This window comes from Moschus berezovskii, chromosome 12 (genome assembly GCF_049115385.1).
Source record: "Moschus berezovskii isolate FMDL1 chromosome 12, NW_MosBer_1.0, whole genome shotgun sequence".
In the NCBI taxonomy this organism is placed as follows: Eukaryota; Metazoa; Chordata; class Mammalia; order Artiodactyla; family Moschidae; genus Moschus; species Moschus berezovskii.
Window position 1 is genome coordinate 96,858,288 of NC_142471.1, and position 15,215 is coordinate 96,873,502.

The following is a 15,215-nucleotide window of genomic DNA, read 5'->3' on the forward strand; positions in this document are numbered from 1 at the left end:
GACCTGTGGGCTGAAGGAGGCGCAGGCCCTTGGTCAGGAAGGCCTGAGCAAGTGTACATAGCAGAGATACCCCAGTCCTTCCCAAAGGTACCCACGACCACTTCCCTGCATACCTGCACACAGGAGAGGGCAAACACCTGGCTGTTTAGAGGGCTGTTGAATACTGGTGTGAGCTGATACTTGGCCCACGTCGGTCTTAGAGTGGACCCCACAAGGGGCCCACAGCCCACCAGGAGCTGCTTGTCCCCCCGGCAGCTGTATGCATAACCAAGATGGATGTATTAATATTTGGCATCTGGCCAAATTCTTAGTTCCTTGACCTGTGGAGTAGCAGCTAATAACATCATCATGGAAAAGCCCTGTGGAAGCTCCTGAAACTAGCCTCTTCCCAAACCAGCCTAGATAGGAAATAACAAACAGACCCACATCCAGACTGGAATGGCAGTGCCAAGCACCACCGTCAAGGACGTTGGAGCCTTTGCATTCAGCATTTGCATGGGGATCCGAGGGCTTCAAGCAGTGGTAAAGAGCTGCCTGCCAGTGTGGGAGACGCAAGAGACACGGGTTCGATCCCTGGGTCGGGAAGATTCCCTGGAGGAGGGTATGGCAACCCACTCCAATCTTCCTGCCTGGAGAGTCCCAGGGACAGAGGAACCTGGTGGGCTGCATCCATCGCAGAGTCGGACACGACTGAGTGAGCACGGCACGGCACGGCACAACGCGGATCCGAGGATGCTACTCCTGTTGTTTTTCCATTTAATTCACGAGCCTGGCCTGCGGAGACCAGCTGGCTTGTGGCAGGAAGGGGAGAAGGGAGAGATCTCAACCCAGGGGTGGGCCAGGTGCCCCCGTGGAGCATGATTCGGGCTCTCCCAGAGCCGGTCGACAGGGCCACCGGCTGCGCCACGCAGCCCTAACCTCACAGGGCTCTCCTCCCGACGCCCGTAGCACAGAGGGCAGGCACCAGTCTGCACTCACCGAGGACTGAGTATCGAGCCGGCCCCCAGCTACCACGGCTGGAGTCTCTCGACTTCACAGGGGTGTCAAAGTGGCAAGCAGAAAGCAGAGATGGCACTTCAGATTGTGACCTGGACCTTTTCTGGGACCCGATCCTCCGATGTGATGCTGGGCAGCAGCCGCATCTCCTGGTCAGCCCCGCGACCCCGAGGGCAAATAACTGGCACTCTGACAGCCACTCGGACCCAGACGCGCCCTTCTCCACTGTCAGTGTTCGATGAAGTCAACACTGGGTTATAAACGAGGCTCTGTGTCGGATGACTCTGCCGGCTGGCGGCTGACCTGAGTGCTCCGAGCCCGTATAAAGCAAGACAGGCTGAGCTGGGATGTTCAGGAGGGGAGGGATAGTAAACGCAAACCGACTTCCGAACTTTCAACTTAAACGGGGTCATCAACGCTGCCAGTGCGGATGATGACTGGGCAGGGGCACAGATTCCGGCCTGAGTCAGCGCTGGACTGAAGGCAAGGGCTACTCGGAGGCGGGGGCGAGGTCACGGCAGGAGGTGACCCCCGATGCCCGGAGACCGAGGGAGGCGCAGGAGAAGGGAAGCAAGGCCGGGGCGGGCGACGGGGGCAGGACTGCCCGCCGTCCGGGGGTCGGCGGGTGGGGAGGAGCTGGGCTCCGTCTCGCACCCTCCCTCACCAGGTTCTCCCAGGACGAGAGGAGCCGCTCGGAGGTCGCAGCGGCGTTAGACGCGGACAGCGTGGGCAGCGACACGCCCCAGGCCGCGCCTTCCCGAGGCGCGTGCTGTGCGCGTGTGCGGGCAGCCGGGGCTCTGGGGCGTGGCCCGACCAGCGCGGGAGCGCCTCTCCTCCTAGCGGCACACGTGTGTGGTTCCGTGGCCTGCTCGGGCGTTTGGAGCCTTTGCCATGCAGACTCAGGAGGCCACGGAAATGCATGACCCTCTGGGGCTCCTTCCTGATGACTGCTGGGCCCAGGGCATAACCCACACTCAGGTCCCTGCAGGTCAGGCCGCTCTGCCTGGGCTCCGCTGAAACTCAGCCTTGCTTCCACCCCACCCCCCACCCCCTGACCACTGTGCCAGTGGTTGTTCCGGGCACACAGGCCTCAGGGCAGACACCCACGGGCCCTATCAATGCCAGTGCCCGAGGCGCCTGACCCCAGATGTCACCCAAGGTGGGCAGTGACAGGGCCTGGGCATGCAGACCCGGCACCAATCCTTAACTCTGTCACAAATGACCTGCTGAGCAGCTCAGACAGAATTCCTGAGCCCTTCAGAATGCCCTGGGGATGCAAGGGACCCATAGGAGCTGAAATGTCTTGAAAAATTAGAACAGTTTGGAGGACCACACTTGCTCACCCAAGAACTCACCAGAGCCCCGTCAAGGCAGGGTGGACCCAGCAGGACAGACACACGGATCAGTGGGCTAGAAGTGCAAGTCCATAAGCAAGCCCCTCCGTTCACGGTCAGTTCATTTTTGAAAATGATGCCAAGCAATTCAATGGGGCAAAGATGAGCCCGAGCAGCACTGGGACGACACGCGTCCACACGCAAAACAGTCAGACCGGACCCACCTGACACTGTGCATAAAACTAACTCAAGACGGACCCGAGCCTCAAGCACAAGGGAGAAGACTACGAAACACTTAGAACAAAACACAAGGGTACATCCCTGCGAGCCCAGTGAGGCAACGGTGTCCCGGAAATGACACCAAAAGCCCACGAGCAGAGAAAACACAGAGATGGGACGCCATCAGAACCGGACTCTGCTGCAGGCGGTGCCGGCCTGAAGAGAGAGCCCACAGCCCGGAAGAAGATGCTTGCAGGTCATCTTTCTAAGGCACTTGTGTGCAGAAATGTAAATAAATCACACTTATCAGTCAACGGTAAAAAGTGGAAATAAGAAGTGTTGATTTCAACTCTTTCACATGAAGAACTCTAAGCCATCACTCCCAGCCTGACAGCAAGAAAAAAGCTGGACCAAGGACTTCTGTGACTGTCCAGTGGTTAAGAATCCACCTTCTAATGAGGGAATGCAGGTCCGAATCCTGGTCAGAAACTAAGATCCCACATGCCACACGCTGCAACAAATGAGTGTTGCACATAAGACCCCACAGTGATAAAGTATCACTCCTGCAGTCGTGTCCGACTGTGTGGCCCCACGGGCTGTACCCACCAGGCTCCTGTGTCCATGAGATTCTCCAGGTGACAATACCGGAGTGGGTTGCCATGCCTTCCTCTAGGGGTTCTTCCCAACCCAGGCATCAAACCCTAGTATCCTGCATTGCAGGCAGATTCTGTACCATTGAGGCACCAGGTAACTTTAAGACCCAATAGGAATTCCCTGGTGGCTCAGACGGTAGAGAGTCTGCCTGCAGTGTGGGAGACCTGGGTTTGATCCCTGGGTCGGGAAGATCCCCTGGAGGAGGAAATGGCAGCCCACTCCAGTATTCTCACCTGGAGAATCCCATGAACAGAGGAGCCTGGTGGGCTACAGTCCATGGGGTTTCAAAGAGTTACATGACTGAGCGACTTCACCTCACTTCCTAGAGCCATAATAAATAAATACAGCTGGACCAGCCTGCAGTGCCCCTGCTGGACACCAGGGGCCGCCGTCAGCAGCCCACCGAACGGGGAGGGGATGGGAGCCCACCTACCTGTTCCCTGAGGAGCCAAGGCTTCCAGGGAGGCCCCTGCGGCGAGGAGGAGCTGGCGCCCATCTCTGCCCAGGACCCAGGCATGGGGCCGCACAGGGCCCCCCAGGTGTGAGAGCCGCTCCCCAGGGTGCCCTCATAGGCTCCGCCGGGCCCAGGGGCAGGCGGACGGTGGTGGGCTTAGTGTCACCGCTTTGACCCCGCCATCCACTGCTGCAGCCCTAGTTGTCCTGTGAACACCAGCCGGATCCTGGGGACAGGCCCAGGCTGGATCCCCTGCTCCCGGGGGAACCCCTACTTCCAAGGGCAGGACTGTGGGGGCTGCGACGCGTTACACCGTGTCTCCGGGGTGGGGTCCTGACCCCATTCCTAGGAATGTGAAACGAAGTCTCCAGATGCCATCAGTCAAGTGAATGGGGTGGTCACCCTGGACTCGGGGTCCCACCCAGTGTGAGCGGAGTCCTCATGAGAAGAGGTAGACACATATACAGGTGTAAACGCACATACACGCGAGTGCACTCACATGCACACACATGCACACACTCACGTGCACTCACGCACACACAATACACACACACACATGCGCACACACTCGTGCACTCACGCACACACAATACACACACACATGCACACACACTCGTGCACTCACACACACACATACAGAAGTGCACAGACATGGCCAGGAAGATGCACACACGCACATATGCACATACAAACATGCACACGCGAGTGTACTCACACATGCACACACATGCACACACTCACGTGCACTCACGCACACACAATACACACACGTGCACTCATACGCACATGCGCACACACACGTGTACTCACACACATGCACACCTGCGCACACGAGTGCACACACAAACATGTACACATACACATGCACACACAAGTGCACACACACGCAGGGAAATGACCCCGAGACCATGGAGGCAGAGCCTGGCCCCATGTGACCCTCCAGAGCTGGGCAGGCAGGAGGGCGCCTGTCCCCCCACCACAGAGGAGGTGGTGAGAGGCCAGAGCAGAGGCAGCCGGGTGCCAGGCCGTGCTCACCGATGGGCAGCTGTCCCTGCTGCTATCCCGGGATCTGCTCTTGGCTAGACGCTTCTTCTTCTTGTGCAGTGGCCGCGACTCCAGGATCATCTCCTCCAGCTCAAAGGTGGGGTCGCAGTGCAGGCGGCCTTTCTGTGGAGGATGGTGCTGAGCCAGTGCCCTGCCGCCCTCACCCGCCCCAGCCACCCCGGGCCTGTGGGCTTACGTTGGGCACAAAGCCGGGCTCCACCTTCTTCTCACTCAGCTCGGCCCACAGCACGCCAGCCAGAGCGGGGGCCGCCCGCACGTCCTGCAGGCTGGACACTCGGTGCTTGGGGTTCACGGTGAGCAGCTGGAACAAGGCCCTGGTCAGTGGCCCCAGCACAGGTCTCGTCTCCCCGGACCCACCAGCAGGCGGCTGCTACAGCCTGGCTCACTGCTCTCAGTAAGCAGCTCAGCAACGTGACAGGTCGGGACTAACGCTCATGGGCCCAGGGTGGCCCTGCGGGACTGGCTACCATCACAGTCGCCCCTTCCAGGGGGAGCACCGGAGACCCCAGCCGAGGCTTCCCCAGAGAGGCGTGTGGATCCTCCCCACCCCCACCTGGGCCTCTGGGGGCCATGGTGCCCCCTGAGAGTCACCTGGGCCTGTGTGGACACAGTGGAATGCGGTGAAGGCTGGTTAAGAGCCCCTCTCGGGGGCGGGAGGCCTCCAGGTGCTTGGCCACACTCCCAGGGCCAGGAGTCTCTGGGCACTGGCCAGGACCTGCCCTCTGGGCCACGCGTGTCCAGCATGCCCCTCCTCACTTGTCCTGAGGCCTCGGGGCACAGTGTGTTTGAGGCGCACCGCTCCGAGGAGGGAGCTGGCTGGCCGGCTGGGGGGTGACCCCAGCCCAGCCCTGGACCCCGGGAGCGGAACGTCAGCAGCAGCACCACCGCCTCAGGTTTCTACGGGCTGAGTCTCCGGGACTGCTGTGGACGTGTGCTCAAGGCTGGGACAGGCAAGGGGGTCTGGGGTCTTTTCTGCTTGCTTCTGGTGAGGGGGCTGGCCAGGCCATTGACAGTGGACAGTGACCGCCCACCTCCGACAGGACGAGTGGGACCAGGCCCCGGCCGCCTTCCCGACACATGCTGGGGTGACCTGCCCCGAGCTGGGGCGTCAGTGATGGAAGCGGCGCGAAGTTTCGATTAGGTGATAAGGACTGACAGCCGTGCCAGAGCTCAGACAGGCTGAGCCGTGACAACGAAATGAGGAGCCCGAGGCCAGGACAGGCGGGGAGCCGGGGCAGAGACGGACACGCGCCCAGGATGCCAGAAGCGGCCCCTGGCCCGTGTCCAGCCAGGCTCGCCAGGCTACCTGCCCCGCCCCCATGTCCGATCGCCCCGCCCCCGTGTCCGGCCGCCCCGAGTCCGGCAGGCCTGTGCTCTGGGTGGGGCGGGCAATCACCTTGCGCAGCAGGGCCACCGTCTCTTTGGACCAGGCGGGCACGTACTGGACACTCACGGTGCTGAACAACTGCACCAGCGACTCCACGGCGCTGCTCGAGTGGATGTCGTAGGGCCTCTGGGCAGGGGAGGCGGGGCTGCAGCAGGAGCCTCCCCCATAACGCGAGGGCACCCCACCCCACCCTTAACCTCATCCCAGGGCAGCCCCAGGGAAGAGCCCGGGAAGCCTGCACCTCAGCCAGGGAAGCGACCAGAGAGGCCGCCCGCAGGCTGGGAGGGAAGCACAGCGTCCCTGTACCTCCCCGTAGTGGGCAGAGGGGGTGGCCGTCTGAGGGTGCCGTGCTTTGGGGCCCCCACGAGGGGATGGGAAGGGCAGCTGGGGGCCTGACGAGGCTCCGGCCTCCTGGGCTCCAGGACTCACTGAGCCACAGCCACTGCAGGGAGGGCAGAGGGACCCACTGCCTAGGAACGACCCACCACCTAGGAACCTCAAGGGAAGCTCGGGGGCAGGGTGCAGCCTTGCGGGAGGGTCTTCTGCCCACCCAGCCCCCTCCAGCGTGCCGCCTCACTAACGGGGAGCATGGGCATCCCTGAACCCTGGGGGTGGGAGCAGCCTCAGCTCTCTGGGCCATCCCTGGGGGTCTGGGGCCCTGGCCCACGGGTCACAGGAGCTCCGTACCCATCCTCGCAGCAGCTCATAGGCCATCACCCCCACTGACCACCAGTCCACCTCGAAGGAGTAGCCGGTCCCACCATTGACGAAAGACTGGAAGATCTCCGGAGCTTTCCAGGAAGGCAAGAGCAGCTGAGCATCCCCAAACGGCAATCCCCATGATCCCGACCCCAGCCCCTGAGGACCACAGTCCCCGAGGACCATAGTCCCAGTGACTGCAGGGCCCGTGACCACAGTCCCCGTGACCCTGACCCCAGTGACCCCTACCCCTGTGACCCCAGCCCCCATGACCAGAGGTCCAGGGCTGGAACCTTGGCCAGGATCAGAGACCAGGCTGTGGTAAAAGCTGGACTGGGAAGCAGCCCTTAGTGGTCAACCTGTCCTTTTCCATGGGCCGCTTGGTTCAATTCCAGGTCTGCATCCTGATGAGGGAGGTGGGTGTGTGTGCTAAGTCACTTCAGTCGTGTTTGACTCTCTGCGACCCCACGGACTACCGCCCGCCAGGCTCCTCTGTCCGTGGGATTCTCCAAGCAAGAACAGTGGAGTGGGTTGCTGTGCCCTCCCCCAGGGGATCTTCCTGACCCAGGAATCGAACCCGCCTCTCTTATGTCTTCTGCAATGGGAGGCAGGTTCTTTACTGCTAGCGCCACCTGGGGGAGGCCCCTGGCTGAGCACGCTCTCGTGATCAGACCCACAGCGCACATCCATCACTTACAATCCCCTGCACGGGTCAAGCAGCCTGACGTGTCACCTGCTGCTGCAGCTTTGGGGAAGGGACCTGACCTCCCCAGCACAGGCCAGGGTGGAAGGCCAGCCGGCGGGCCGGGCGGGGCGAGCTCACCCATGTACGGCTTGGTCCCGGCCAGGGCGGTCGCCCTCTCACCGTCCTTTATGATGGTGGCGATGTTGAAGTCGGTCAGGTGCGCGTGTCCTGTGACGACAGAGGACAGTGCGACTGTCCGAGGGGACATGTCCTGCGGGTGGGGCACCCTCCCTCCGAGGCTTTGGCTGCTCACGGCCGCGGCTCACCTCGCTCATCCAAGAGAATGTTGTCAGGCTTCACGTCTCTGTGGAAGGAGCAGGGAGCGGGGAGGTGAGGCCAGAAATCCCAGCGGGGCAGGGGGTTCCCACGAGCGGGACCCCAGGAGCCCAGCCCCTCCTCTGCTGGGGCCACAGTGGGAGAGCGCCCAGCACTGGTCAGGGAGGGTGCCAGAGCCCAGAACACGGAAGCAGAACCCCCTCGCCTGGACCCCTGGTGAGGGCCTCTCAGAGCCCCGGGTCTGCCTGAGGCCGAGCCTGGCCTCCTGACCTCCTGGCACTCAGTCAGGAAGCGTTCATGCCTGAACCATGACCAAATCAGCGTCCCCCGGAAGAGCTGCAGAAATCACGTCTGCCACACTTTACACCACGTGGGATTTTGTGTTTAATCCTGTGGTCGCAGCTTTACCTTCCTGGTTCACCAGCCTTCAGATGCTAAAACTAATTTGGATGTTCCCAGGACATGGCAGATGGGCCAAGGGCACCGGCGGGGCAGGGGCAGGAATCCTGCACTGACCAGAGCAGGTGAAGGCGGCCTCTCACCAATGAAGGCACCGGCCACCTGTGGCCGGCCTCACCTGGGCAGACATGACCCGCCCCAGGGGTACCTCATATGTACAGCTGAGGGCTGGCCGGGAGCCGGTGCTTGTGGGCCAGGGTGCCACGTCTGGGGCAGGTGTGCGGGCAAGGGCAGGGCAGAGCACGAGGCGCCCTCGGGGTCCTGTGAGGACGGCCGCCCCCCGACAGGAGTGCACGCACCTGTGGATGATGTGCTGGCTGCGCAGGTAGTCGAGGGCCAGCGCCATCTCGCAGATGTACAGCCTCACCGTGTCCTCCGAGAACTGGACGTTCTGCTGCAGGTGGTACCGCAGATCCCCCCCCAGCAGGAGGTCCACCACCATGAACATGTCCTCCTCGTCCTGGAAGGAGTACCTGAGGGCACAAGGGCACCTGGCACACGCTCGGCCGGACGACTGGAGTCACGGCTCCGGCCACATCTGACCAGCCCCCTGTGCAAGGGCCCTGGACCCAAGGCTGTGCCCCGCTGGACACTCCCAGTGATGACGCTGGAGATGCTGGTGGTCCACGCGTGCGTGCGTGTCTGTGTGTGTGTGGGGACACTTGGACGGCTGCTGGCCCGGGGGCGCTGTGAGGGGGAAGGGTCGGGGGAGGGCACCCGGGGCAGGAGAGGGCCCCCAGCCCTCTCACCAGAGGTTCACCAGGAAGACGTGCTCGAGCTCCTGCAGGATCTCCAGCTCCCGGAACACGTTGCGGACCTCACCCCGCTCGACGCACTGCTGCTTGTTCACGTACTTCATGGCGTACATCTTCGCCGTGTCCCGCTTCTGCACGATGCACACCTGGCAGCGGAGCGCGCGTCAGCCTGGCCGCCAGCCCGGCGCCCGGCAGGCACGACAGAAACCGCCGGATTCTCTCTGGAGGGACGCATCTCCTGTGCGGGCTGCAGCTGGGGCACCTGTCCCCTCGCCCTGGGGCCAGGGGACACGGTCCGGTCCACGCAGAAGGAAGCGTGACGCCTGGAGGGGCTGCAGCTCGGGGACGCGAGGGCGGGGGCGAGAGGGACCAACTTGCCCCTCCAGTCTCCGAGGGAGCACAGCCCTGCAGGGCCCTTGACTTCAGCCCAGATAAACTGAGGCTGGGGCTCTGGCCCTCAGCAACGCAGGAATAAACGTCTATTGTCTTAAGCCACTCAGCATGTGGTCACTTGTTATAGCAGCCGCTGGAAGTGAACGTGGTCACCCAGTGCTCCAGGCGCCCTAAGGGACCCAGACGGGGGTCGGGTTACTAGACAGCACCGTCCACTCTGCCACGAAACACTGCCTTCCAAGGGCCAGGGCCGTGACGGGCAGCCTGTCACCGAGCCTTCCCAGCCCTGCTGGAACCCAGGCCGGGAGAGAAGCCAGGGCAGGTGGCCACACCACAAGGCTCCTAAAGGTCCCTCCTACCCAGGAGAACACCCATCTGAGGACAATGAGTCTTCCTGAATCTTTCCGCTCCTTTCAGCAAAGTGGCCCCTTGGGAGGGCTGGGGCGCTCTCCCTGGAGGCTGCCTGGCGTGGTGACGCCCAGCCGGGTCTGCCTGGGGACGGCAGGGGCCTGACTTCAAGTGCTTTCCTCTACGCGTCTCTGTGTTCCTGGCCCGGCCAGAGAATGTCACCCAGGAACGCAGACTGACAGACAGCAGCCAGTGACCCGGCAATGGTGGGTCCATGACTGGTTGGACAGAGTGCAGCCACACCAGCTGGAAGCCAGATCACCGGAGGGGCAGGTGGGCTGCTAACGGGGGCTCCTGGCTGAGGCCATGGAAGACGGACCCCAGAGCTTCAGAGGACAAAGGCCCGTTCCATGACCGTTAGCCTGGCCGGGCCCCCGGGAGGTCTGAAGACCAGAGCCACCCCTGGGGCCAGTGGCCATGCTCCTGCGGATTCCCCCGGGCAGCCTAAAGAGCTGCCCTACCCCAGCTGTGGGGAAAGGTCCCTGGGCCCTTTCAAGTGTGAAACACCAGTCCATCCCACCCTTGGCCTGGAGCTGGGAGACCTGGCGGACAGGCGCTGCCTTCGCAGGCCGCCAACCAGGGCACGAGACTGGGCCTGCGGTGCAGACGTGAGCCAGAAACGCAAGTGAGATCCTGGCACTGCTTAGACGCCAGGCCCCAGCTCCCTCTCAGACAGACGCAGAAACAACGCATCCCAGAGTAACATCAGACCCTGCTCTGGCCGCCAGCCGGCTGCTGATCACACAGGCCAGCCACGCCACCACTCCGTGGACACCACTCCCGAGGGTGCGGGTGCAGCCAGGCAGCACCTCCATCACCAAGTGGGGCTCACAGCCCCGGACCCTCCACTCAGCCTAATCGTTCGGGTGCAGTGAGATTCTGGCACCAGAGATCCCCCAGCTGCCCACTGGGGGCCTGGGGACAGAAGGGGACCTCTGGGGACTGAGGTCTGTGGACCCAGAGGGCGCCCTGGGCTGCTCTTGGCCTCAGCATCCTCGGTCCTGCCCGGTGAGGGGCCCTGCACCCCACAGGGCCAGCAGGGCGCGTGTGCTGAGCGCCAGGCCTGCCCCAAGAGCGGGAGGTGGTGGTGGGCGCGTGGGGCTGCCATGCGGAGGGGCAGGAAGCAGCACTGTCTTGGGATGGAGATTTTTTTCCCTTAACTTGCCACATTTTCTAGATCGCTTTTAACACTGTTGCTTTGAAAGCCAGTTGGAATATTCTAAATTAAAATAATGGTAAATGGAGTGAAGAGCAGCTGGCCCCCGCCCCAGTTTCAGCTCCGAGGCCCTTCTCCGGCTGAGGCTCCATTCGGTTCAGGAAGCGCTACCGTCCGTGGTCCCCGGGAGGTGCAGCCAGGTGTCCCCAGAGCAGCCCGCGCTCCCAGCGTGGGGAGGAGGAGAAACCAGTGCCTGCGGCGGGGACCTCAGTGCCCATCGGCGCACAGAGGCCAGGAGTCCTCTCCCCCCACCTGGCAGCCCCACGCACACCCGCGGCCACCAGGGCAGGGCCTAGACGCTCAGCTCTGGGGAGGTCCTTCTTGCCCGGGGCTGTGACACAGCTGTGACACACCGTCTTCTCCCCAGAAGGGATGCTGGAGGCTGGGCCGAGCACCGTCCGCTCCGAGGGCCCCAGCGCCGCAGCTCGGGGCTCCTTCGAGCCAGAGGGAGACAGGGACGGATGCAGCGTGAGCGGGACCCAGGCCTCCTGAATCTTTGGGCTCTGTGTTCTGAATGTTGAATTCTAGCCAAACCCCAAGAGTGCAGAGGTCAGATCTTGCCTCCCAGGGGTTTCTGGAGCGCACAAAAGGGGCGTGAGAGCAGGGGAGCCTGCAGAGGGGGTCTGGGAGCCACCCAGCGCGGCGGGGTCTCCATGCGGAGCCCTCGGGAGAGGAAGGCAGAGCTGTTCCCTGGCTCTTCCCATCCGGTACAGCCTAGTGGGAGGGAGATACGCATTAGAGCTGGTCTGCGAATGTGCCTCTCCCTGGGGGGGGGTGGGCCCGCTGGTCACCCGCTGATGCACACCAGCCCGGAGCGCTCGTGTGACGCGGGCCATCTGGAGCCACACAGCCTGTGCCGGTTGGGTCCCCCACCCCTGTGCTTGAGCTGGGAAGCCTCCAGCGTGGCCCGCCCAGCAGCACAGACTCAGGACAGACTGTGCTGCATGTGACTCCCTGTCCCCCGGCGGTCTCTGCTCTCCTGGACTGACCTGGGAGAAGCCCTGGATCTCGGGGAGGCCTGCATCTCTTGTGCTTTCTCTGGGGATGGTGAAGTCACAAAAGGCTGGTGGGTTTTAAGCTCATTGGTTTAGAGTCACATTAGAGGAGGTATTCATTTAAAGATTTTGCGTTTATTGGGTTTCCCTGGTTGGGCGCTGAAGAATGGATGCTTTTGAACTGTGGTGTCGGAGAAGACTCTTGAGAGTCCCGTGGACTGCAAGGAGATCCTACCAGTCCATCCTAAAGGAAATGAGTCCTGAATATTCATTGGAAGGACTGATGTTGAAGCTCAAACTCCAATACTTTGGTTACCTGATGTGAAGAACTGACTCATTGGAAAAGCCCCTGATGCTGGGAAAGATTGAAGGCAGGAGGAGAAGGGGACGACAGAGGATGAGATGGCTGGATGGCATCACCGACTCGATGGACATGAGTTTGAGTAGGCTCTGGCAGTTGGTGATGGACAGGGAAGCCAGGCGTGCTGCAGTCCATGGGGCCTCAAAGAGTCGGACACGACTGAGCAACTGAACTGAACTGGGCTTCCCTGGTGGTCCACTGGTCAAGAATCTGCCTTGCAATGTGAGGGTCACCGGTTCAGTCCCTGGTCCGGAAGATTCCTCACGCCGCAGGTCAGCTAAGCCGTGGGCCACAACCACTGAGGGTGCGCCGTGAAGCCCGCGCTCCATAGCAAGAGAGGCCGCCTCAGCGAGAGCCCACACCCCAAACCAGAGAGAAGCCCGCACAGCAGCGCAGCCCCCGCACAGTCAGAAGTAAAACAGAGGCATAAACGTAAAAGCAGGGTTAGCTTTCATTTACCAAAGATCATCCCAGGTCACACGAGCTCGAAAAACGTTTGGATCGGTTTCTATATTCCTGAGAGTTTCAGAAATAATTTATGGAGGTGCTTATTTCTCCAGTCCTAGGAACAGGCTTGATACCGCATGTCTTCTTTTAAATCCAGCCTTCCCATAGGAGGACACAAAAGGGTGCTTATAAAAAAGAGATCTGAGGTTTTTCTCTACCTTCCAAGTAACCTGCCTACAAAACAAAGATTCTGCGTCTTGTCCAAACACCTTCCCGAGCCTCATGCTGTCTTTATCAGGTGTTTGATTACTTAGAAAAACTGTGTCTTCTCAATATTGAAAGAACTAAGCTTTCTTTTTCCTCAAATATGTGACTTTGCCTTTAGAATCTTTATCACTTTGGTTCAATGGCTAAATATTGTTTCACAATGGCCTGCAATATTATTTCATCATATTTTCAACCCTTTGACATTTTTTACAAACTTTCCAAAATCAAACATAAAATAGGGTCTCTTTGACGTCTAACTAGCTTTGGGATTTTCAAGAGGAACCCTAGAGAATCTCAAAAGATTTGTTATCTCACCTTATAAAAACAGAAATATTAAACTAACTACGCTTATTTGATAAGTTACATAGAAAAAATTGTCAAATAAAAACTGGTGGTGTGTCGTTCCTAAATTATGTTTATACGGGTGTGTATTACTTATATGTAAGCGTCCAGAGTTACACCAAATGCCTGGAAATTCCCCAGCGTCCTCACAGCGCCTGTGTCGGCCATAATTCCGATTATCACCTCTAATTGCAACAGAGAGAAACAAACTTCCACAACTGCACAATTTTTGCAATAAACTCATCAGTTCTTTGACCACAGTTATTTTTCAGTCTTCAGCCATTTACAGATGGTTACTGTTTTACTGATCTTTCCTGAAAGCTTTTATAATGAACTGCAGACACAAATCCTTCATCTTTAACAAGTTCATGGAAGGACTCTGATAGAAACGCTAGGATACAGGCCTCTGGTGACCAAGACCGCACCACTGAGCTCGGTGAGCCTGTCTCACCTCCTGTGGGAAAACTGACGGGACCTTATCGTTCAGATTTATTTTTGGCTGCGTCGGTCTTCAGCCGCGGCCCGCAGGGTCTTCCGCGCAGCGCCCGGCTTCCCATCGCAGGGCCTCTCCTGCTGCAGGCCCCGGGCTCCGGGCGAGCAGGCGTCAGCAGCTGCCGCGCGAGGCTCTCGAGCCGCGGGGTGCGGGCTCAGCCGCCCAGCACCCTGTGGGGTCTCAGGTCCCCGACCAGGGAGGGAACTGAGGTGGGCCACCAGGGACATCCCCTGATGGGTCTTAAAACTGCTAATCCGAGATCAAGGAAAACAAGAAGGAGTTACACGGACGACACGAACCCATGAAGATGATTATCATTTTTATGACTTTTTGTTTGAAGCAATGCTGGTCCTTTCATGTTTGCTTTCCAGGCTTATTATTTTTCCTTCTCTTAAGCTATTAGCTTTCAGCAATCTGGAAAACTACACCTTTGTAAACAGAACCGAGACATTTATCTTCTCTCCCATTCTGTTCCCTCTAAAATTCAGAAACTCTTATTAAATATCCTGTTTTCATGAAAACACAGCTATTTATATAAGGTCAGCAGAATATGTTCTCCTATTTAATTTAAAACATTGGTTATGTTACCAGACTTTGGCTGGAATGTCATATTTTAAAATGATGTAGTGGTTTTCTGGGTTTTTTCACCATGAGAATTTCTGCTGCCAAGCAGAGACAATTGGCCATAATATAATTTTGCCATAGAAGATAAAATAATAAAAAGAGGGACATTTAAAGAGACTTAGTGAAACATGAAAATTAACAGCAAAATTTTTAAGAATTTTAATGTGAAAATAAAAATACAAAAACTAGGGACTTCCCTGGTGGTCCAGTGGTTGGGACTGCACGCTTCCAGGGCAGGGGGAACAGGTTTGATCTCTAGTTGGGAACTAAGATCCTATATGCCTGTGGCATGGCCAAAAAGAACTGAACTCATTTAATGGGTGTAGATTCATGACTACAGTGTATTTGGGTGTTTTAGAGAAAGTGATGATACTTCTTTTGTTAAAGTTGACTAACCATTAAGGATTCAGGATTTAATGTTGGATGTAAACTTATGGTCTTAAAAATTGAGATTTCCCTGGAATTCAAATGATCAGACAAAGGATGCTGCTGTTTCTTATCAATAAAGGGAGCGTACGTAACTTGGGGCACACGTCTGGGTTATGTGGAAATGATCTGTCACAAGCTCAGCCCTTGTATTACTTGGCTGGATTCTGTGCCAAGTACCAAAATTTTGTCCATGTCAT

At 59.0% G+C, this 15,215-nt stretch overlaps 1 protein-coding gene across 2 annotated transcripts in view; it reads right to left on the reverse strand.

Annotated features, from left to right (window-relative positions):
* Positions 1–15,215, reverse strand: part of STK32C (serine/threonine kinase 32C) — a 74,036-nt gene that overhangs the window by 3,347 nt on the left and 55,474 nt on the right. The window contains exons 3-11 of one of the 2 annotated variants that reach the window (XM_088842441.1): positions 9,038–9,189; positions 8,588–8,761; positions 7,820–7,857; positions 7,632–7,721; positions 6,797–6,900; positions 6,119–6,235; positions 4,898–5,023; positions 4,693–4,824; positions 11–255 (exon numbers count right to left, since the gene is read on the reverse strand). In XM_088842441.1, coding sequence (XP_088698567.1) covers positions 34–255; positions 4,693–4,824; positions 4,898–5,023; positions 6,119–6,235; positions 6,797–6,900; positions 7,632–7,721; positions 7,820–7,857; positions 8,588–8,761; positions 9,038–9,189 — 1,155 coding nt within the window. In that variant the 3' untranslated portion in view covers positions 11–33. Of the gene's footprint in view, positions 1–10; positions 256–4,692; positions 4,825–4,897; positions 5,024–6,118; positions 6,236–6,796; positions 6,901–7,631; positions 7,722–7,819; positions 7,858–8,587; positions 8,762–9,037; positions 9,190–15,215 lie in introns of those variants that run through there. The other variant, XM_055424380.2, reaches the window with a different exon arrangement.